Source organism: Sabethes cyaneus, chromosome 2 (assembly GCF_943734655.1).
Source record: "Sabethes cyaneus chromosome 2, idSabCyanKW18_F2, whole genome shotgun sequence".
Lineage (NCBI taxonomy): Eukaryota > Metazoa > Arthropoda > Insecta > Diptera > Culicidae > Sabethes > Sabethes cyaneus.
In genome coordinates, this window is record NC_071354.1 from 173831321 (window position 1) to 173855325 (window position 24005).

The following is a 24005-nucleotide window of genomic DNA, read 5'->3' on the forward strand; positions in this document are numbered from 1 at the left end:
GAAGTCGAAACGCCCTTAGGCTCTCATACGTTCACTTTTGCTCCATTTTCTTTTGCTATATCAGCAATTGAGATCCCTATCAAAGAACTGCTTCCACTCACCAACCACTATGCGCTCGTTTGTGGCCAGGTTTCCCTGCTCGTTCTTACACATATCAGGGCTCGGTGTGTATCCTTTACGCATCTCACGCATCTCACTGGCCTGAAATAGTGGTTCTAGCTCTCCTTCTGGCGTTTTGCGGCCTCACTGATGGCCGAACGTATCCTGCTACATTTATCTTCGAGGGTCGAAGCACCTGGCCACAGAGGAAGGCGCATAGTATGCGCGTAGTTCTCATCACATTACGGGTTGTCTAATTATCGATTGTTTAACCGAGGATGGCTTTGTCGTGAGGTATATACCGTCGATAATTTTGAGCGCACGTGTACTGCTACTAGGTAATGATCTGAGTCGAGATCCGTACCCCGTAGGGAGCGTACGTTGGTGATATTCGAGAAAACCCAACCTTCGATGAGAACATGGTCGATTAGGTTCAATCTTGGTTGGTCAGGTGATCTCCTGGTGGTTTCGTAGATCTATGTGGGGAAAAAATGTGTTTCTGATCCCCAGGCCTCGGGAAGCTGCAAAGTTGATGCATCGCTGGGCGTTATCACTATACATTGCTTCCCTGTCGATCTGATCGTTCATGTCGCCAATGACGATGATATCCCGTGGCGAGCACTCGAGCAGCTATCGTATGTTGCCTCCTGCTGGACATAGAACGCTTTTTTCTCGTCGTCGGGTCTACCTTCGTGTGACCAGTGCACGTTTATGATGGTGTAGTTGAAGAAGCGGCCTGTTATCCTCAACACATATATCCTCTCCCGATCCTGCATTCTGCCCATCACTACGAAGCTCGTTGGTTGCTCCATCGTTCTGGCAAAATTGGGCCTTGCCGCCACGGATCCCCCAAACCTTCCCGCCTTTGCGACAGATCTCCTGTAGTGCCACAATGTCGAACTTTTGCGGTTCTAACTGAACGAGCAACATTCTGTCGCCATCCACGAAATTTGGTTTTACCGTTCCAGGTAGGAGGCATCCATTCCAAATCCTTGTTTCATCGCCTGTTCATGTTAAATGTTTCGAGTTGAATTTTCTTGATTTTTCGTAATATTTTAGATATAAAAAGCTTGCCTTACTAGGGCTATGCTGCCGAGTCTCATGATGGGGCTGTTATCGTATAGTGCCGAGACAAGACAGTGCCTCCTTGCCTGTCGGTATACGACTTTAGTTTCCACCAGTGTTGGTTACCACACCTCTGGTAAGGTTGCTCGTATTCCGGCTGGTAGGGTAATCAACCTATTTTGGACCCCATTTGTAGCTGTACATAATTTGGACACTTACAGCAAAATCAAATAAAAGTGTCCAAATTATGTACAGCTGCAGATGAGGTCCAAAACAGGTTGGTTACCCTACCACGAGGCGGTGGAGATAAAAGTTGCTGGATAAGAGGCTAAGGAGCACTATAGGGTCTGTGTTGCACATTATTCAGTCGTTCACCAACCGTTTCTTATCCACCAGTCATTTTGACTGGTTTTGGTATAAATAGGTATATTTAAAATGCTGGTATATCTAGTGTTAAAGGTTTGTCAATATTACCCAGCAAACATGTTCGTACGTATATCAAAGTAACAAATATGATATATGTACCCATATATATCTAGAAAACTCGCATTCGATGCACGAAACCAGCATATGCGTACTGTTTTGGAGGAGATATACGTACTACAAATGATATGAAAACAATTCACATTCATAAGTAGGGTAACGACCCCAGAATTCGCCCCTTTTATCAGGTTTCTATGCTGTAAAATGAATAAATCGCCATATTATTATAAAATCAGCCCTGAACTCAGACAAGTAGGACTATATATTAATATTCTATCTATTTTGGTTATTAGGAATCGCGAAAATTGAAATTTGATAGCAAAAAAGCCAATTTTGTGCAGGAACCTCTAGTACCACATTTCGCCCATAGCGATCCAAAATTCGTCCCCCATGTGACCCAGATTTCGCCCACTTGTTATTTGTTGCAAATTTCCCAAATAACCTCAATTATTTTGTTAGAATTGTTGTTACTATTATTTAACTTTAAGATTATGTCTATCCAGTGCTTAATATGGCAATCAATTTGTATCAGGAATTCGTTAAATGTTAATCTAAATTGAAATAAACTGATCATCATCACCTCCTGATACCTGATTCAGTAAAACTAAAAAACACAGAGAAGGTGGGTTTTTACTAAATGTTTATTTTCATTGCAGTAAAATAAGGCTTTTGACACTCGTCAAAGATATTTAAAATGAATAGTGCTTTTTCTGGTCCTTTGTTGAATTCATTTTCACTATTGATATGTGGGCGAATAAATACAATTCAGTGCCTACAGAATGGTACAAAGTTTATTTTAATAGTTTAAATAAACTTAATGATTACTTATATCATTGTTTAGTAATTTTTTGGGAAAGAGTAAATGTTTACTGTGAACAATAAAAAATTAGTTGAACTGGAAAATCTTGATATTCGGCTATATATATTGACTAATCGAAGGTGAGACTCGAGTCCACAACCTAACCTCTTCCCCAAGAAATAACTAAGCTTAACTGCTTAATATAGTCAATAAAAAGATGAAGAAAAAAAATTGTTTAGTAAATCACTGTCTGTAAATGGGTATGTCGGTTTACAGTATTAAATATTCCTGGTAACTGGTAAGCATACCCATCTTACCTACTCAACTAGGATATTTTTTGACATAACTTGGAATTCTTAACTAGCATTTTTGGTTAGACCGGGTTTGTAATGCTAAGCTATTAGAATTTTCATGATATTATCGAAATATTCTATTTTATCAACACGATTATTTCTTTGTTGTCTGCAATGAACATTAAATACTTTTCAAAGTCTTATTCATGACAACAATTTTATTGCGCTTAGATGCTTTAAAATAGTAGACGGATTTTTCGTGTGATTTTCCAATAGTCAGATTTATTCTCATGACAAGAAAAATTGTGATTTTTGAGAATATTATGCGCGTCTTATTAATTCGTGCGGTTTTAATCTTATTATCAATTTCGATGTCGATTATTGCTAATTCAACAGTTCGTTTGGTAGAAACCCCATTAGCCCATGTTTAGCAGGTAATTCTTTTGGTAGATGAATTGAAATGAAGATATGATGTGCTTTCTGCATCAAAATATTATTTATTCTGTACTTTTACTCACCATTTTGATAAACATAAATCAGCGAACAAACTAATCGATTGTGACTTGCATTTGCTTATGTGTGGCATATTTGCATATATTTGATAGATGAGGGCGAAAACTGGTTCACGCAGTAAGTTCGGCTAAGTATATACAGATTCGACCCGGGCGAATTTTGGAACTCATATGATTTACAATACCCAGTTTTCGCCCAGTGCATTTATGTTCTATTTTCAGCAGAATTGCGATAAAATATCAAAATAAAAGCACAATTATGAAATTTGAAACAGATATAACCAAATTGATGCGAAAAAAGTGCAAAGAGATACGATTTTCCATTACTTTTCCTCAATTTTATTTTTCGTGCTCGTTCTTGAAAATGGAAAAATCGCGTCTTAAATACATTACCTATTTTTCAAACCACATTAAATCATTAAAATACATAAAACAACACAACGAATTCTATTCAAATAACTGAAAACTGAGTTAAAATGAATATAAATTAAACTAACAACTTATATTTCAACTATATATTGAGTTAAATCACGGGAATACCAATGGGAGGGCGAATTCTGGGGTGGGGGCGAATTGTGGGGTTCTTACCCTATATGTATACGATGAAATCCGACTCAACATGATTAGTTCCATAATGCTATACAATTCTGTGACGAAAATCGTATGTGAATCAGTTACTATCATTTTGTACGAATGAATGTAAACTAGGTTGCGCTTTATTAAGCTTTATGTACGATTTCGAGTTTGTTTAGCGATATTTAAGATGATTTTCACACATTATTATACGATTTGTGGTTTGCTGGGTAATTGTTGGGTTGGAGTCCTACCTGCCACTGAATGACTCAATATATTTTTTGCCTCATATCGAAATTTTCCAGTTTCATCCAGTTTATCATTCTTCTCACCAAAAATAAGTGTTTGTTAGTTTTGCATAAAAGTGAAACTTCATTTCGATGTGTACTGTTTTCTAATATAGTAGAGTTACTTTTTACACAGATGATCCCTACTTTATTCCTCCCAAACATATGGCTCTTGTTTATCGCATTTATTTCGGAGGTACTTTTCTTGATTGTATTTGAAGAAAAATTATACTTTTTTGGATTAAATCAGCATTCATTTGAGTTTTGATCTAAATTAATCAACGCCGATTACTCGCGACTTTCGTTCATCCATCTGTCTGCACAAAAAACTGACGTTATCTATACCTAGGGGTCTATTTGACCATCTCAGCAAAAGTCAATCAATCAATATCTCAGCTAAATCTTAACGTATTCTTCTCAAATTCTTAGATGTTTTAGAAAGGCAGTTTAAAGGCCTAAATAATAAAATTATGTATGACGACTTGGCGGGGGACACCTTTCACATGGAGGGGTTGTAGTAAAAATGTATCGAAGAAGTCGGGTGTTTTTTATATTTGTGACGTTTATCACGAATTATTTATCACGTATGCTTCTTGCTATGAAAATATACAGAAATACGAGATCATCAAAGGTATGTGTGGCATTTGGCATTATTTGCTTGCTAGGTGGTATCTATCTGGGAAATCGATCTTTTTTGGTTTTAGTTTTTTGGGGTCTACTCGTGTAAGTCGTTCATGTTCTGTTCAACTTTTCCAAGAGTAAGAAGAATTTGCACGAGTAGAATGGCCGGCGGAACCGAGGCCGACCGACACCGCACAGTCGATGAATTTATTTACCTTGACTACCTTAGGCCGTTAGGCAGGCCGTGAGATTCGGAGGCGTATTATCAGTGACAGTCGTGTTTAGAGGAGTGTCGTCGTGGTTGGGCCACGTTTTGGAATTCGCCCAAAACTTTCGTTTCAAAAGGAATTTTGGAAATCTAAATACATCGTTGAAAAAGGTCTAAGAATAAGGTATATTTCCGGAAAGTTTTGAACTGATTGCTTGAAAAATAAAAAAGTTATAGGCATTTACGTGAAGACAAAAAATGTTGTCATAGTCGAGCCATGTTGTACAGCTTGGGCCACCGCAGAAAATCTAAGACATACGTATTGAAATTCTATATAGAGGCATGAAAAGAATGAATTCCGTGAGCAACGGCTCATATTTGCACAAATACCCTATTTTTAATTGCATTTTTGCGAAATTTTGGCTATCTTGTAAAATCAGTATTGCTACAATTGCCTTTTCCGAATTGTACAACTACAATGAAATAACAACAAAAATCTAAGTATTTATCGTATTAATTTTGCTTCATTTCATCACATTTTACGTAACTGACATTCTCTAGCGATTATTGCGCTTCTGCGCTTAAAATTATGGTGGCCCAACCATGACTACTCAAGTGACCCGACCTGAACAAATAGCGCTTTTCTAGTATTTCACCTTAGCCTTCCCAAACACCTTACTGGAGGGGATTTTTCTATAGTCTACGTGTGCAGCACAACACACTTCATACATTTTCAAAATTTATCTCGATAATTGCATTTCATGAATCATTTCCTGAAGAAAAGTTCATTGCGCGTGGAAAACTTTTTTTTGGAAGATTTAGTCACTGAATTCAGTACGGGTGTTTTGAATACACGATTGAAACTCACAATATTGTGAAAAGTTAGCTATCACAGTAAGAAGTTCTACAATGATTGTATCATAGATATCATGAGTTACTAAAACTGTAAAATCGTGATGGCCCGACCATAACAGTGGCCCGACGTTAACGACAATATCCTAGTATTGGCTTCATAAGCAACTGCGAACAGATTAAGTACGAAGTACGAAATGCACCCTATAAAAGACGCTTATTAGACTGGTTGTTGTCAACGGGCATGAAACGTGGACAATGCTCGACGAGGATCTGTGAGTGCTCGGAGTTTTCGAAAGACGAGTGCCAAGAACGATCCTCGGTAGCATACCAGAGAACGGAGTATAGAGGCGGAGGATGAACCATGAACTCGTAGAGCTCTATGACGAAGCCAGTATTCAAAAGGTGAGTAAAGCTGGACGGATACAACGGACAGGGCACGTTGCAAGAATGCCGGACAACTACCCTGCAAAGATGGTGTTCGCTTCAAATCCGATGCTAAGAAGACGACCAGGGACGAGCGTTAGATCCGGTGAAGCGAAATCTGGCGAAAACAACTCACTGTCCAAGAATTAGGAGAAACTTTGTTCAACAAGCTATGTCTTAGAACAGCAAGCCAACTAAGTAAGCAAGTAAGTCAGTCGTAAATTCGGATGAAATTGATCACTTTTTCAAGTATTTTTTAAATATCTGAATAAATCTGAAATATCTGAATATCTGAAGAAAATGATTCAATTTTAAACTAAGTACTGTAGTGCTGGCTACACGACAGTGTCATGTACAGCTGTTTGTTCTTTGTTTGTTTTATTTTAGATACAACTAAATGTAATCACCAAAATGAAAATCTACATTTTCGGATGACATTGATCACACAGAAATCACGATATTGCTATCAAACCGTGTGTTCTGACAGCAGTAAACTTGCGTGCAGTATAAAATCTGGTGTAATCAAGATTTATCCTTAATATATGCAACAATGTCGCTTATAGGCAACTAGTAGATAAGGCAGTCGGCCCTACATTAGCATGACTGATGCGTCTGCTGAATAAATATGATCGATAAAAAGATATTAGGGTAGACGCGCCATTAGTCGCGCAGCTAAGCACAATGTAATTTCTTTTTTCTTGTTCATTGAGGTAAATGCTTCAATTAATGCTTGTGGAATATCAAACACAACATATTTGTCACAATGCAAGACAATTGCATTCGTTGTACGAGAAGCGTTATAAAGAAAAAATGAATTTTCCCATTCAATGTTCCTTTAATTGTGTTATTCCGTATACATTGGTGAATGTACATAGTACAGGGTGTTCAATAAGTTCGAATACAACTTTTCATCGTTGTGTAAGTGCGCATCATGTGCATTCTATGTATTGGTATTGGTTAGGTATGGAAACTATCCTTAAAAATCGTTACCGATAACTATCAGTAGTTTTTAGTATGTTACTGATAACTATCAGTAAATATCAGTAATTTTACCCATCGCGACAGTGCAGCAAAAACTAGGAAATTGTAATATTAACACTGCGTTAGTCATTGTAAGTTTACATTGTAGTACCAGGCTAGCTTCATGGGAGCTCACGCATCAAAGTGCCTCCCGCAGACGGTAACCGTTGACGGCAACAATCTAGAAGTAGATGAGTTTGTGTATTTGGGATCGCTGTTGAGTGCGGATAACAACACTAGTAAGGAGATCCAGCGGCGCATTCAAGCGGGAAATCGGGCTTACTTTGTCCTTGGCAAAACGATTGTACGATAAAGAAGCATACGCTGCTGTATGAGGCTGATTATGCACAAAACCCTTATTAAACATGTAGTTCTTTATGAACTTGAAGCCGTTGTCGTATCCGAATCTAGAAGACGAACCACACGTCTGTCATTCGTGAAAGTAGCACATAGAATGTTCTATCCGATATTAAAAGATGTGGCTTTTCGGTCTCGAGTTTCTTACGAAAACTTTATTTTACGTTCAGCTGACGTTTCGAAGAACTATGCCTTCATCTTCGGAGCAACTATTGTTATAAAACATTACAATTATTTAAGCAATCTTCATCATTACACATAATTACTTACAACGTTGATAATTGTTTTCTTAGTCAAGTGTTTAAACATGAAAGTGTTATTTTTGTTTAACCCTCTATATTGAAAGCATAACAAATGGACGAAAACGGATTTTTTACAAACTAACTATTGTATTGGCTAACTTAAAATTCCAACTTACACTATAACCGTCTACGCACATCACAACCAGATCGATTATTCCAATATGAATTTTCTAATATGCTGCTGTAAACGAAGCTTCTGTATTTAATTTGAGAGACGGAGAGAAAGAGAGTAAAAAATTAGACGATTACTGAGCAAGTGAATGCAAAATACCCGAATATGCCACATTTAAATTATTCGTATCAGTTCTAAAATTTATTGTAAGTTGGTCCGTAAATATATGGCACATTTCAAGTATTTGCAGTGCTTGAACTCGATTGTCTTGATTTAAAATCGTTACTTTAGACAGATCAAAATTATGATCATTATCTATCATGTGTACCATCAGCGCCGTCTTTTTGAACTCATCTTTTTGGTTACTCTCCGCACTGCCCGACGCATTAAACTCTTGATATCGTTTCATAAGTGAACGATGACCAGACAAACGTTGTTTGAGTTGTTGTGTTGTTAACCCAATGTATGCACTGTCGCAGTCTATGCAAGGTATGCGATAGATTACATTGCGCTTAAAAAGTTTTGGAGTCGGATCTTTTAATTTTGAAAATAAAACTGAATTTGTTTTCGCGCACTTAAAACCCAATTTAACGTTTTTAAAGTTTCTGCGTATTATTCTTGCAAGTGCGGGAGTTAGAGACTCAACGTGATGAAGAGATCGATAAACTTGTGGTGTATTCTCAGTAGCAGCACCACTATTTTCATTTCCATTTGCCACTCTGTTCATCAAGCGGTTGACGAGAGCGATCGGGTAATTGTTTTTAACCAAATACTCACGCACCGTTTTCTTCTTCTCTGCTAGCGGTTTGCATGTTGATAAGCGAAAAACTCGACTTATGAAACCGCTGGCCGTGTTAAGCTTCTGTGTTAGTGGATGTAACGAAAGATAATTTAAAATTCGTCCCGAAGAAACGGATTTCATGTACCAGTCGGTGACGATTTTTTGTTCCTCGGTTCTTATTAGAATCATATCTAAATAGGGCAAACGGTTTTCGTTTTCAACTTCGCACGTGAACTGAATGTGCGAGTTGTACGCGTTGAGAGCGTTCTTAACATGTTCGATTTTGTTTAGGGGAACAGCGGCTATCAAATCGTCCACATATTTTTTAACAAATGGAATGGGAATATCGATCATCTTCAGCACATTGTCTAGTAGCGTTTCCATTACGAGGTCAGCAAGTGCCGGGGAGAGAGGATTCCCCATTGCAGTGCCTGCCAATTGCCGAAAGTACATGCCACGGAAGACGAAATAACTGGAGGAGAGATTAAATTCGATCAGTTCGATTATTTTCACTGTAAACGAAGCTTTTATATGCAATAATACGGATGTAGCGCTTCCAAACGAAACGATGATTTTGTTAGGTTATGGTTCAAAATTCGCTCTACCCTTTGAGAATAATCGCGAAATTCCTTATTTCAAAATTATTGCAGACTTAGAATCGATTATTAAACTTGAACCTGACGAAACGTTACAGGCAGCATACCGTAACCAACTTGCCAATGTCATGCAAAATTATATATACAAAAGAAAAAACGGTTTAATCAACCCGTATTCCGATCAAGTCAATCGTTTTCTGACAGAAGCATATCACATTAGCAGCAGGTTCGTACGCGACAATCCGGACGTATGTATTTTACCGGCCGACAAGGAAAACAAAACAGTTATAATGAATAGAAACGAATATGAGTCTAAAATGCAATCCCTTGTTGACGACATAAATACATACGAACGGATCGATACAGATCTCACGAGCAAAATTCAAACGAAAAACAACCAGCTGGTGAATGCTCTGTACGATCAGAAAATGATCGACCAACAAACCAAGTCTAGGTTGATCACGTATCACGCTACTTGTCCCAGAATTTATGGTCTACCCAAAATACACAAGCCGGGTAGCCCTCTCAGAGTCATACTATCATGCATTAATTGCCCAACTTATGATCTCTCTAAATATCTGGCGAACATACTACGACAATCGATAGATCAGAACAAATACAATGTGCGAAATTCATATGAATTTTGCTCATTCATAAACAATGTAAGCTTACCACCAGAATATGTACTGGTGTCATTCGATGTCGTCAGCTTGTTTACGTGTATACCAAGACACTTGGTAATTGAAGCGGTGCGAAATAATTGGAGTGCAATTGAGAAAAATACAACCATCAAAAACATAGACTTGTTTATAAAACTGATCGAATTTAATCTCTCCTCCAGTTATTTCGTCTTCCGTGGCATGTACTTTCGGCAATTGGCAGGCACTGCAATGGGGAATCCTCTCTCCCCGGCACTTGCTGACCTCGTAATGGAAACGCTACTAGACAATGTGCTGAAGATGATCGATATTCCCATTCCATTTGTTAAAAAATATGTGGACGATTTGATAGCCGCTGTTCCCCTAAACAAAATCGAACATGTTAAGAACGCTCTCAACGCGTACAACTCGCACATTCAGTTCACGTGCGAAGTTGAAAACGAAAACCGTTTGCCCTATTTAGATATGATTCTAATAAGAACCGAGGAACAAAAAATCGTCACCGACTGGTACATGAAATCCGTTTCTTCGGGACGAATTTTAAATTATCTTTCGTTACATCCACTAACACAGAAGCTTAACACGGCCAGCGGTTTCATAAGTCGAGTTTTTCGCTTATCAACATGCAAATCGCTAGCAGAGAAGAAGAAAACGGTGCGTGAGTATTTGGTTAAAAACAATTACCCGATCGCTCTCGTCAACCGCTTGATGAACAGAGTGGCAAATGGAAATGAAAATAGTGGTGCTGCTACTGAGAATACACCACAAGTTTATCGATCTCTTCATCACGTTGAGTCTCTAACTCCCGCACTTGCAAGAATAATACGCAGAAACTTTAAAAACGTTAAATTGGGTTTTAAGTGCGCGAAAACAAATTCAGTTTTATTTTCAAAATTAAAAGATCCGACTCCAAAACTTTTTAAGCGCAATGTAATCTATCGCATACCTTGCATAGACTGCGACAGTGCATACATTGGGTTAACAACACAACAACTCAAACAACGTTTGTCTGGTCATCGTTCACTTATGAAACGATATCAAGAGTTTAATGCGTCGGGCAGTGCGGAGAGTAACCAAAAAGATGAGTTCAAAAAGATGGCGCTGATGGTACACATGATAGATAATGATCATAATTTTGATCTGTCTAAAGTAACGATTTTAAATCAAGACAATCGAGTTCAAGCACTGCAAATACTTGAAATGTGCCATATATTTACGGACCAACTTACAATAAATTTTAGAACTGATACGAATAATTTAAATGTGGCATATTCGGGTATTTTGCATTCACTTGCTCAGTAATCGTCTAATTTTTTACTCTCTTTCTCTCCGTCTCTCAAATTAAATACAGAAGCTTCGTTTACAGCAGCATATTAGAAAATTCATATTGGAATAATCGATCTGGTTGTGATGTGCGTAGACGGTTATAGTGTAAGTTGGAATTTTAAGTTAGCCAATACAATAGTTAGTTTGTAAAAAATCCGTTTTCGTCCATTTGTTATGCTTTCAGTATAGAGGGTTAAACAAAAATAACACTTTCATGTTTAAACACTTGACTAAGAAAACAATTATCAACGTTGTAAGTAATTATGTGTAATGATGAAGATTGTTTAAATAATTGTAATGTTTTATAACAATAGTTGCTCCGAAGATGAAGGCATAGTTCTTCGAAACGTCAGCTGAACGTAAAATAAAGTTTTCGTAAGAAACTCGAGACCGAAAAGCCACATCTTTTAATAAAAATTCAACGGTCTATTATAATTATCATACAACGACAATGGCGCCTAGTTCTATCCGATTACCGATTTTTCTAACGATACAGGACCTTACGGGATATGTTGTACACACGTCAAAGAATTCTATGCTTGGTTGCCAGACAATATGTCGGACTTCATTAAAGTCTGAGCAGTGCTACCATTCAAGTGTCATTTTTATCTTATGTTCAATTTTGTAACAAAGCAAGTTTCATAATTCATATATTTAATGAGTGTTATTGATTTACTTAGATTCTACCTTACTAATGCTATTCACTACAGCCGTGTTCGAGCGGAAGGTACCGCGAACGATATTTGGCTGGGTACAAACTGAATGCGGAGTTGCAGCGGTGTGTGAATATATCCGGCGAAAGTTGGTAGGCTATGGTGGGCCGGCCGCGTCGTAAGGATGCCGGACGGCAGTTCGACGAAAACAGTTCACTTCAACAACTCCACCGGATCTCGAAGCAGGAAGCTCAACGTGCAAGATGGCCGGCTCAGTCGAGCGTGATTTGCGACTTCTGAGACGTCTAGGAAATTAGCGACGAGCAGCCCAAGATCGACCAAATATGTCGTAAAGGTTCTCAATAAACACTGCTTCAATAAGAATTGATTCAGAAAAGGATATCGTGTATTTTCATTTTTGAACACATTTTAAAGTGTATTCGAACTAGGGCTGTCTAACCGGTAGTACCGGTAGTACCGAAACCGGTAATACCGACCAATTTTTGGATACCGAAATACCGGTTTTGGCAAAGCAAAAAACCGGTATTTCCGGTATTTTCTAATATCTTAGTTTTTTCAAACTCCTTATTCGAAGAAGAACTAAGTTTGATGGAAGATTGTAAACCTCATAGAAAAACAACTTGGTGTTAATGCTGACGACATTCTGCGACTACTAACAATGAAGAAGGTTAAATTGTAGGTTAAATAATTAGAGGATTGTCCCCTGTTGTGAAATGGCTCCGGTTGTGAAACACCCATCGTTTTTGACGTGTTTATTAAACTAGCACTACCAAATTAATACCAAAGGCTCATCTCATTGTACTCTACCTTTTGAGCAAACAACAATCAAAATACAACTTTTAGAATGTATTGTAGGAAATGTGTTCGAAAAACATGCCCGAAAAAGTTTTTTAGAATATTTTAGGATTAATTTTTTTGTCCATCAAATAAAATAGAAAAAGGCAGTAAAATGCATATAATCTTAGTTTTGGACTTCTATTTCATTACACAGTCAAATTTTAAGTGAAATAATTTACTCAAAAAATATTACATAAATTTTCACAAACTTGTCGTTCGCCCCGGTTGTGAAACAGTGAAGTTCGGTTGTTCAATACTTTAACGATCACAAACATTTTCAACACACTTTTCAGGCACATGAGAGCCAAATCTGCATATTTGAGATCTCGAACTTTCTGTTTTTACATACGTTGATTACGATTTAGATTTAGATGATTAAATTAAGAAACAGATAAATTATTTTGCATTTTAGGTGTATTCCGTGAATAAATGAATGTAATATTGTATTTTCAATTCATATTTCTTTATTTTCTTCTTTATTTTTATTTTCTTTTATGGATTTTTCGAAGTGTTTCACAACCGGGGACACTTTGTTTTTGGTCAAAAAATTCTATGTCTACCAATCTCGCTATAACTTTTTTGTTTCAAGCAAAAAAAAGCTGTTTTTGGCAAAAACATACGTAAGTCTTCAATCTTTCAAATGCTTTAAAAATATTTGGAATTAAATAATCCATCAAAAGCTATGGTCAAAAAACAAAACCTGTTTCATAACCGGGAACATTCCCCTATATCTCTTGAACCCGTTTAAGGCACAGTAGAGCCGTAAAAAAGTTTCATAGTAGTCAGACGACGCGTTTCAATTTATTTTTGAACAACTTGATATTTAAAAGCCACCAAATTATTCGAAGTTTTCAAATAACGAATTTAGGCCACAAGATCAGGGCCCAGCAACGTCACTTATAAGTGATTTTTCAAATCACTACTCAACAATGAAGTAATGAAGCTTTAGTTTCGACTAAAGCAACGCCACTCCGTTTTAAAACTGGCTTCCATCAGTCTCAATCAAACGGTTTTCACTTCATAATGTCGACCGATTTTAAAATTTCGTTTGTCAAATCAAATGTCTATCAAATATTTAGTAGAAGGCTAGCAACTTTGAATGCAATTGAATTGAATTTAAGTAACATTTCCGACAATTTAGCGCATATTATAATTAACCTACTCAACATCGACAAATCGTGCCTGACTGTCAATCGTAGTCTTTTGAAATCGTCACTAACTTCAGCTGAAGCTTGCTTAAAACGTTCTGTTGATCAAATGAAACAAATCGCTTCATTTATAAAGCGAAGGTAAGAGAAAGTCAGCTTCATTTATTTGTTTCGAGGATGCCGAGCCCTAGTCAGAATACGGGAATATTTCCGCTTTTCGAGCATTCTTGCCATTAAAGGATCTGCCAGGAAAGACTTCGGAATATTTTTCAAGTATTTCAAGTGATACATTGATCAAACAAGCAGATAAAATTTCCAAGCCCTGCGAATAGTGGGATTGATAATAGAGAATAGGGATTGATAATAGGGAAAAATTCCTGATGCGCTTAGAGCCGTTTGTCAGACTTCGATGAAAGCAGAAATTTTCGTTGGAAGCGCTGGCAATAAAATCAAGCAAGGGAAATAAATCACTAAGCGTATTATATATGCTTAAATTGTACTTTGCTAAGAAACAATACTGAAACTAAAGATTGAAAATAGAAACATTTACTGAAAAACATCGACATTTCTATTGATTCCGAATAATCTGCCAATACCGGTTTTTTACCGGTACTACCGGTATTTTCTACGCCAATACCGAAATACCGGTTTTCACCAAAAGCACTCAATACCGACAGCCCTAATTCGAACGTATTGGACACCCTGTATAGTATATTAGTATTAAGTACATGATTTTATATGATGGCCTAATGCTGACCGTCTGACTTTTAACTTACACTTCAGAAGTCATATACAGTTAATTCATATGGATTGAATCATAATTTAATATAAAACAAATTCGCATGGTGTGAGCATTGGCTGTGCGTCTCACTGTTTCCAACAGAAATGTTTTATAAAAAGTAGTGAACATCAGTAGTCATAGCAAACAGGTCGATTGTCATATTTTTTTATTTTTATCTCTCACTAGCTGACCCGACAAACTTCGTATTGCCTCAAATCAAACAGTACTGTACATAAATTGTGAATCTCGGATGACCTTTGCCACAATCTCTAGTTTTGCAAATTTCAGAGGAAATCAACTTTAGATGATTCATTTTGGCAGTTACGTAACTATGAGAGCATGGGTAGTTTAATATACAAATTTTCAATTTTTCCTCACAGTAAAGTAGAAAACAACTCCCCCCATTTCTTAGCCAGAAAAAATAAAGCGGAAAGCATTTAAATATTTTTAAATTAAAATTAAAATTTAATTAAAATGATATTTTGTCCCAAAACTAAACTTCATTTCCAGTCGGTTGGTGTAAAGAGAATGGAAATCCGTCCAAGTTACGGTCATTTCCGTGAAATTCAGTGAAACATCTAAAGCTCTGGCCATTTTAGGACATTAGACAAATCATATCAATACGAGTATCAAACTATAATGTTTCATGAGCCAGTGACACCGGAAGCATTGCCAGGTCCGCTGTTTACCAAGGCAACCCTTTAGCAGGTTCTAGGTATCCCGGCGGAAATTCTCGTTTTAGGGAATATCCGAAACTAAATCAATATGGGTGTCAAGCTTCAGGATCGAAAATCGAAAATTCTTGAAGTTTGACTACATTATTAATTCATTATTTGATCCACATTATTGGTACGGTTTAGGTCATGGCCATAAAGGTAGGACGTTATCGGTAACATTTCTGCAACTAAATTCATTAAAATAGCCAAATTTCGGTTGTTTCTCGACAAATTTTCGCTCTCTTTTCACCTTTTCATCGACTGGAAATGAACCTTAGTTTTGGTACAAAATATGAATATTATTAAATTTTCATGATAGAAAAAGCTAAAAGCGATGAAAAACAATCAGTTTTTGACATACTCTTGGACAACCCGGAAATTTTCCGGTGTTCACTAAATACTTCGAATTTAGAAATATTTTAGTAAAATTTAAAAAAATTCCCCGTCGAATGCAATTGATTTTTTTAAATGCCTAATTTCATAGAAGTTATGGTCGTTTGAATTTATCAAAATTTTGCATGTCCCGATCATTTTGTCTAACTCCTGTATCTTGAAATAATACAATTTACCAGGTTTCTATAACATCCTTTGCCTTGGAAAAACTAACCATATGAACCATATGAACCATATGAGTTTGATAAAGTTTGATATCACATCAAAAATAGAAGATGGTGCACGTGTCGCAGGGTATCCCGCAGCTTCAGAGACTATAAATTACAGAGCAGAGGCGACAAGGCACTCAAAAACCACTAAATTTTGAATCGAAACGGAGAGTACCATCACAATCTATACCTATAAAGAAGGATTTCTGTCTGTCTGTCTGTCTGTCTGTCCGTATGTTCCTTATAGAATCGAAAACTACTGAACCAATCGGCATGAAAATATGCATGTAGAGGTTTTTTGGAGCCAGGAAAGGTTTTAGTGATGGTTAGAAATCCCTCCCTCCACTAAGAGGGGGGGGCTCCCATACAAATGAAACACAAATTTCTGCATAACTCGACAACTAATCAAGCAAATAGAACAAAATTTGGCATGTGGGTGTTCTCGGTGACAAGAATTTATTCTATGGTAAATTGAGACTGCTCCCCTCTTTATAAGGGGAATTATAACTCCTCTCCTCTTTAAAAGGGGGGCTTCCATACAAATTTCCTCATAACTCGAGAACTAATCAAGCAAATGGAACCAAATTTGGCATGTGAAGGTTTTCGAGGGCAAGAATATTTTCTATAGTAAATTAGGACCCCTCCCCACTTTAAGAGGGGGGGCTCCTGTACCAAAGAAACACAATTTTCCTCATAACTCGAGAAGTAATTAAGCAAATGGAACCAAATTTGGCACGTGGGTGTTTTTGGAGACAATTTTTTTTCTATGATGAATTGGGACCCCTCCCCACTTTAGGAAGGGGGGCTCCTATACAAATGAAATGCAAATTTCCTCATAACTCGAGAATTAATCAAGCAAATGGAACCAAATTTGGCATGTGAAAGTTTTCGAGGGCAGGAATATTTTCTATGGTGAATTAAGACCCCTCCCAACTTTAAGAGGGGGGGGCTCCTATACAAACGAAATACAAATTTCCTCATAACTCGAGAACTAATCAAGCAAATGGAACCAAATTTGGCACGTGGGTGTTTTTGGAGACAAAAATTTTTTCTATGATGAATTGGGTCCCCTACCCACTTTAGGAGGGGGGGCTCCTATACAAATGAAATTCAAATTTCCTCATAACTCGAGAACTAATCAAACAAATAGAACCAAATTTGGCATGTGGAGGTTTCTGGAGGCAAAAATATTTTCTATGGAGAATTAGGACCCCTCCCCACTTTAGGAAGGGGGCCCCTATACAAATGAAATTCAAATTTCTTCATAACTCGAGAACTAATCAAGCAAATGGAACCAAATTTGGCATGTGAAAGTTTTCGAGGGCAGGAATATTTTCTATGGTGAATTAAGACCCCTCCCAACTTTAAGAGGGGGGCTCCTATACAAACGAAATACAAATTTCCTCATAACTCGAGAACTAATCAAGCAAATGGAACCAAATTTGGCACGTGGGTGTTTTTGGAGACAAAAATTTTTTCTATGATGAATTGGGTTCCCTACCCACTTTAGGAGAGGGGGCTCCTATACAAATGAAATTCAAATTTCCTCATAACTCGAGAACTAATCAAGCAAATAGAACCAAATTTGGCATGTGGGTGTTTTTGGAGGCAACCATTTTGTCTATGATGAATTAGGACCCCTTACCTTTTTAAGAGGGGGGGCTCTCATACAAACGAAATACAAATTTCCTCATAACTCTAGAACTAATCAAGCAAATGGAACCAAATTTATCATGTAAGTGGTTTTGGACGTAAGATTTTTTTCTATGGTGAATTGAGACCCCTCTCTTCTTTAGAAAGCGACTTATGGCCCATCTCCCCATTAAGAGGGTGGCCTTCCATACAAATGAAATGCAAATTTCCTCTTATCTCGAGAACTAATCAATCAAATGGAACCAAATTTGGCATGTGGGAGATTTTGGAGTCTTGAATTTATTTTACGATAGTTAGAGACCTTTCACCCCTGTGGTAGGGGGATATGGACTCTCATACAAATAAAACAGAAATTTTTGCGAAACTCAAAAACTAATCGAACTCGAGAAATTCGAGACTCTTCCATAAAACATTAGTCAATACAAGACCACAAAAACTATCTATAGTAACACTAGATCATTCAGGACGAGACGGTCACGAGTGTTGCCGGTGACCCGCCGTCGGAAGCGCCGCCCACTGGGGGGCTTGCAAAACTCGAGATTGTGACAAAGATCATCCGAGATTCATGATTTATGTACAACACAGGTTAATTTGTGGCAATACGAAGTTTGTCGGGTCAGCTAGTCATAAATAAAGATAACTCTCCCTCCGTTTTGATTCAAAATGTGGCGATTTTTGAGTGTCTTGTCGCTTCTGTAATCTATAGTCTCTGTACCCGCAGCGTGAGCCACGCCATTGATGCCAGTATAAGAATACCCGATCCATTATAGTTATATTGTTGTTGCAGTTGAAAACCGTAATCATCGACGTGCGACATTCGGTTTTATTCTCGTTCTGTATGGCGCAACTACATCGGACGTGGTGCGCTGTGTTCGCACATTGATGAGCTATACAGCGCATCACCTGCGACATAGTTGCGACACACAGAACAAGAATAAAACCGAATATCGCACGTCGATTATTACGGTTTTCAACTGCAACAGCAATACTGGATAGTTGATCAATACCTTGCGCATAAGTAATGCTGTTCCGCAAAAAGCTGCAAACTGAGCTCCATTATCACTCGCATCTCGCAATTTCTGACTGTCCCAGAGTTTACCAAATTTGGCTATAATCAGGCGCATTACTACGTTAATTTTACATGCTTTACCTCCTAAAAGACTTGAGGTGCCACAAATCGCATCAGTGAACTTCCAACGTGATGACACAGTAACCGAATTTTTTATGTCACCCAACAACACACATACGCCCACTTCTGCAGCTACGTTAGATGGTTTTGATTACAGTTTCTGCTATTGCACCGTGAAATTGAGTGTGAAAAATATGCAAATCACCTCAGTTGTGGATAATTTGATAATAGTTTCACATTGGGACAGCAAGTCAGTGTAAACTTCGTGGGTGATAAATCTCTGTAGTCGGGCTTAAGAAAATGTTGAACAGACTGTCTTTTGGACATTTTATTATGAAGTTTATCAGTGTTGCAGCCTAGCTCAGCATAATGTTTCAATCGTGCTGAGCTAAAGTTATAGACTTACCGGTTCGCTGCCCTCATGGGAAAGGGATTCACGGGAATTATTCACATTATCGGTGGATTGACTGACGATGACGCTTTTCTATGGATGTAAACATGTTTTATACACGCACTGAGCATAACGGCATCATGCTGCCAGCTTACCTTTCCGGAGCTACCCCGTTTCCGCTGAATCTTTGGGGCCACCGTAGACGATATGGATCCTCGACTGGCGGTGGTTAGTGCAGCGGCCGTTGCCGCCGCTGTCAGTTCATGTGTGCTGTAAACATTTTGCTGTCCATTGTTATCCAGAGTTTGAAATCCGACCGAATTTTCTGTTGTCGCACTGGAGCTGTCCGACGCATACGCCGTCGTTGTTGCCTGTTCGCATTAAAGTAGAATCCATTATTCAATATGAGATATTCCAAATTGGATAAAAATGAATTAAATGAAACGTTATTGTTAGCTTGAACGATTTTATTAGCCAAATTTTTAATTAGAGTATCTTGCAAAAGATTTGCAACAATGGATTGCATGACGGTTCAAAGCGATATGATTTTAAATGGCACTTAATTTTTGCATCGCCACCAAAGTACAATACGTTGAAAAAATACCGTAACATAGAGCGGCTTGATATTTCTTCGAAGTTTGAACCATTCATTTAAAATTAAATTTAGTGTGATGGAACAATCATACTAATAATGAATCGCATTTGTTATCTAACGACTAAACATCCTACAAAACAATAACTGTAAAATATGTAATAATTTGAAATTTACTACAATAGACGATTTCTCACCAAATTTGACCTTAAGAAAGTGCCAAAATAAAGCACAAAGAAATTCGGCTGACCGCCTCAGTCGCTGAGCAAGTGGGTTAGCAGTGGCATAGACCAAATGTTACAAATAGGGTAAGGCCGCTGCATTGAGCCGAAGGTACCGGCGCGACGCGTTTTGCCTCCAATGGGTAGGTGCTGCTGCAGATGCCAGTCTGGTTGGAAAATTATGACCGGTCTGTGGTCACTGTGGTGGAAATTGTTTCTGTTTTCTTTCTTCGCTGCTTACGTTTGGCTCATCATTGTTTGAACCGAGTTTAGTACTGAATGGAAAAGAGTCTCTTCTTTTCACCTTCTTTCTGCTGTGCTTCACGGTATTTTAGAGGTAAACGTCATAAACATGGATCATGTTGCGTGTGGTCAGGAACGGCAAGTCGTACATGATTATAGTCATGCAAATGCTGCCAACATCTGCTTGTGTCGGGAAATGACTGTTGCATAACATCGGTAAAGTTCTCCAATCGATTTCCCGATAGTTTGACATAATCTCCGGAGAATGGAATGGGTTTTGATTGTAACTGGCCACCATTTCTATCGTTCAAGAAGGTTATTTGTGAACAATTCGAAGGTGGTTACCGTGACGGATTTTTGTCAATACTCAGTATGTTTTTGGGGCCTTCAAACTTAAATTTGCCAAAAAATAAGTTTATTCTTGCGCCACCTAAATTTTATGTTACGTGATAATTATCTGAGCCTGTACATAGATGGTAGCCATACGTACGATTGACTTAATGCACGAAGACCCGTTCGCAATAATTTTATTTTGTGTTTGCAATTGGGACAGGCTGTAAGAGTCAATAGGATCGTAGCACTAGCTATGGGATTGTCCCGCATTCTTATTGTGGCATTATCCTGAAATTGTCCTATAGTACCTAGGCTTTGTTTTTCTTGATGACTTCAAATTAATATGATGTTCACGGAAAAGTCACCAGGGGTCAACATATCTAAGAGAAGACCTAGTCGTTGCCAAATATTTCACGGTTTTAGCACTATTCATTCGCCGAAGGGTTAAAACTTCAGCTTCAGTGCGTCGTTGAATATCCTTACTCGTGTTTTTGTCGGTGGTAATCAGAGAACCTAAACATAACAACTTATCAATCACATCACGTTCAAGTTCATCGTGTCTATAGCTACTATCCGTAGGAGGCTACGTGAACTACTCTACTTGAGTCTCTATCTATCATTAGGCTTTAGGTTCCCCTTAGGTATCCGCCGTTATAAGTGGTTCCGTACCATATTTGTTTGATTCTTTCCGGCAGCTAGATTAATTTTCAGCTGTCCCATTTCTTGACGGTTTCCTCGAGATCGGGAGCCGAAATGCTGCTATCGTTTGTGGACATTCCCCCGCTTCTTTCCTCCTCCCATTTTATCGGGCTCATCAAAGAACTGTTTCTGCTAGTTTGTGGTTAGGTACAGCAAGCGAATTATAGTTCTCCGCAGTTAGATGGTTGTCTAATTGCCAAATTTTTTATAACGGTAGTCTTCTCAATAGACGAAAGGAGCGGTAGTAGGTATCGATAGTGCCTCCAGTGCGAGACAAGACGAGAAGGACAAGTATAGGAGGGTCACTGAAACAACGCTTATTGAATTTGTATAACGTTCCCCTACGCTCTAGCCTAGATGATTATTAAACCGGATTCTGGAGAAAAGAATCAGTTGGCCGTGAGGCTGGTGGCGCACTGGGATACAAATTTTGCATTACTTCTTCTTTTTCTTCTTCTTCATCTTCGTCCTCGATTCTGCTCACGAGCCGTCGTGAGTAGTCGGTACTAGCAGATCGGGCTGCAACTACGGACAACGAGCGACGACTGTAGCTGTTAGCTAAGCACACACTCGCAAAATCTCGTTGCAGTGCATAAAGAAATAAGTGCGGGAGTTTTAAAGGAATGCTTACGCCGGCGTGCTCGTTAGAATGAGTACCCGTGTGTGAGAAAATTAGACTACACGGGTGTGGGCTTCACAACACTGTTCACCGCATCAAATAAGCAGTTACTTGATATCTGCTTCTAACGCAACGTAGTCGACAGGGGAAGTAATCACTCGAAAATTTTTTTAGATCGTCGGCAAAACGAAGTTTCAATGATGAAAGCAGCCCCAACAAATCGTTGATATCTTCTATACCTATAAAGAAGGATTTCTGTCTGTCTGTCTGTCTGTCTGTCTGTCTGTCTGTCTGTCTGTCTGTCTGTCTGTCTGTCTGTCTGTCTGTCTGTCTGTCTGTCTGTCTGTCTGTCTGTCTGTCTGTCTGTCTGTCTGTCTGTCTGTCTGTCTGTCTGTCTGTCTGTCTGTCTGTCTGTCTGTCTGTCTGTCTGTCTGTCTGTCTGTCTGTCTGTCTGTCTGTCTGTCTGTCTGTCTGTCTGTCTGTCTGTCTGTCTGTCTGTCTGTCTGTCTGTCTGTCTGTCTGTCTGTCTGTCTGTCTGTCTGTCTGTCTGTCTGTCTGTCTGTCTGTCTGTCTGTCTGTCTGTCTGTCTGTCTGTCTGTCTGTCTGTCTGTCTGTCTGTCTGTCTGTCTGTCTGTCTGTCTGTCTGTCTGTCTGTCTGTCTGTCTGTCTGTCTGTCTGTCTGTCTGTCTGTCTGTCTGTCTGTCTGTCTGTCTGTCTGTCTGTCTGTCTGTCTGTCTGTCTGTCTGTCTGTCTGTCTGTCTGTCTGTCTGTCTGTCTGTCTGTCTGTCTGTCTGTCTGTCTGTCTGTCTGTCTGTCTGTCTGTCTGTCTGTCTGTCTGTCTGTCTGTCTGTCTGTCTGTCTGTCTGTCTGTCTGTCTGTCTGTCTGTCTGTCTGTCTGTCTGTCTGTCTGTCTGTCTGTCTGTCTGTCTGTCTGTCTGTCTGTCTGTCTGTCTGTCTGTCTGTCTGTCTGTCTGTCTGTCTGTCTGTCTGTCTGTCTGTCTGTCTGTCTGTCTGTCTGTCTGTCTGTCTGTCTGTCTGTCTGTCTGTCTGTCTGTCTGTCTGTCTGTCTGTCTGTCTGTCTGTCTGTCTGTCTGTCTGTCTGTCTGTCTGTCTGTCTGTCTGTCTGTCTGTCTGTCTGTCTGTCTGTCTGTCTGTCTGTCTGTCTGTCTGTCTGTCTGTCTGTCTGTCTGTCTGTCTGTCTGTCTGTCTGTCTGTCTGTCTGTCTGTCTGTCTGTCTGTCTGTCTGTCTGTCTGTCTGTCTGTCTGTCTGTCTGTCTGTCTGTCTGTCTGTCTGTCTGTCTGTCTGTCTGTCTGTCTGTCTGTCTGTCTGTCTGTCTGTCTGTCTGTCTGTCTGTCTGTCTGTCTGTCTGTCTGTCTGTCTGTCTGTCTGTCTGTCTGTCTGTCTGTCTGTCTGTCTGTCTGTCTGTCTGTCTGTCTGTCTGTCTGTCTGTCTGTCTGTCTGTCTGTCTGTCTGTCTGTCTGTCTGTCTGTCTGTCTGTCTGTCTGTCTGTCTGTCTGTCTGTCTGTCTGTCTGTCTGTCTGTCTGTCTGTCTGTCTGTCTGTCTGTCTGTCTGTCTGTCTGTCTGTCTGTCTGTCTGTCTGTCTGTCTGTCTGTCTGTCTGTCTGTCTGTCTGTCTGTCTGTCTGTCTGTCTGTCTGTCTGTCTGTCTGTCTGTCTGTCTGTCTGTCTGTCTGTCTGTCTGTCTGTCTGTCTGTCTGTCTGTCTGTCTGTCTGTCTGTCTGTCTGTCTGTCTGTCTGTCTGTCTGTCTGTCTGTCTGTCTGTCTGTCTGTCTGTCTGTCTGTCTGTCTGTCTGTCTGTCTGTCTGTCTGTCTGTCTGTCTGTCTGTCTGTCTGTCTGTCTGTCTGTCTGTCTGTCTGTCTGTCTGTCTGTCTGTCTGTCTGTCTGTCTGTCTGTCTGTCTGTCTGTCTGTCTGTCTGTCTGTCTGTCTGTCTGTCTGTCTGTCTGTCTGTCTGTCTGTCTGTCTGTCTGTCTGTC

General features: G+C 38.9%; 1 protein-coding gene across 1 annotated transcript in view; it reads right to left on the reverse strand.

The window, feature by feature from the left end:
* The window catches only part of LOC128736368 (uncharacterized), a 31089-nt gene extending 10433 nt beyond the window's left edge, over positions 1–20656 (reverse strand). Inside the window, exons 1-3 of the mRNA XM_053830844.1 lie at positions 20468–20656; positions 19458–19673; positions 19318–19395 (exon numbers count right to left, since the gene is read on the reverse strand). Coding sequence (XP_053686819.1) covers positions 19318–19395; positions 19458–19673; positions 20468–20656 — 483 coding nt within the window. The remainder of the gene's footprint in view (positions 1–19317; positions 19396–19457; positions 19674–20467) is intronic.
* Between the last annotated feature and the right edge of the window lie 3349 nt (positions 20657–24005).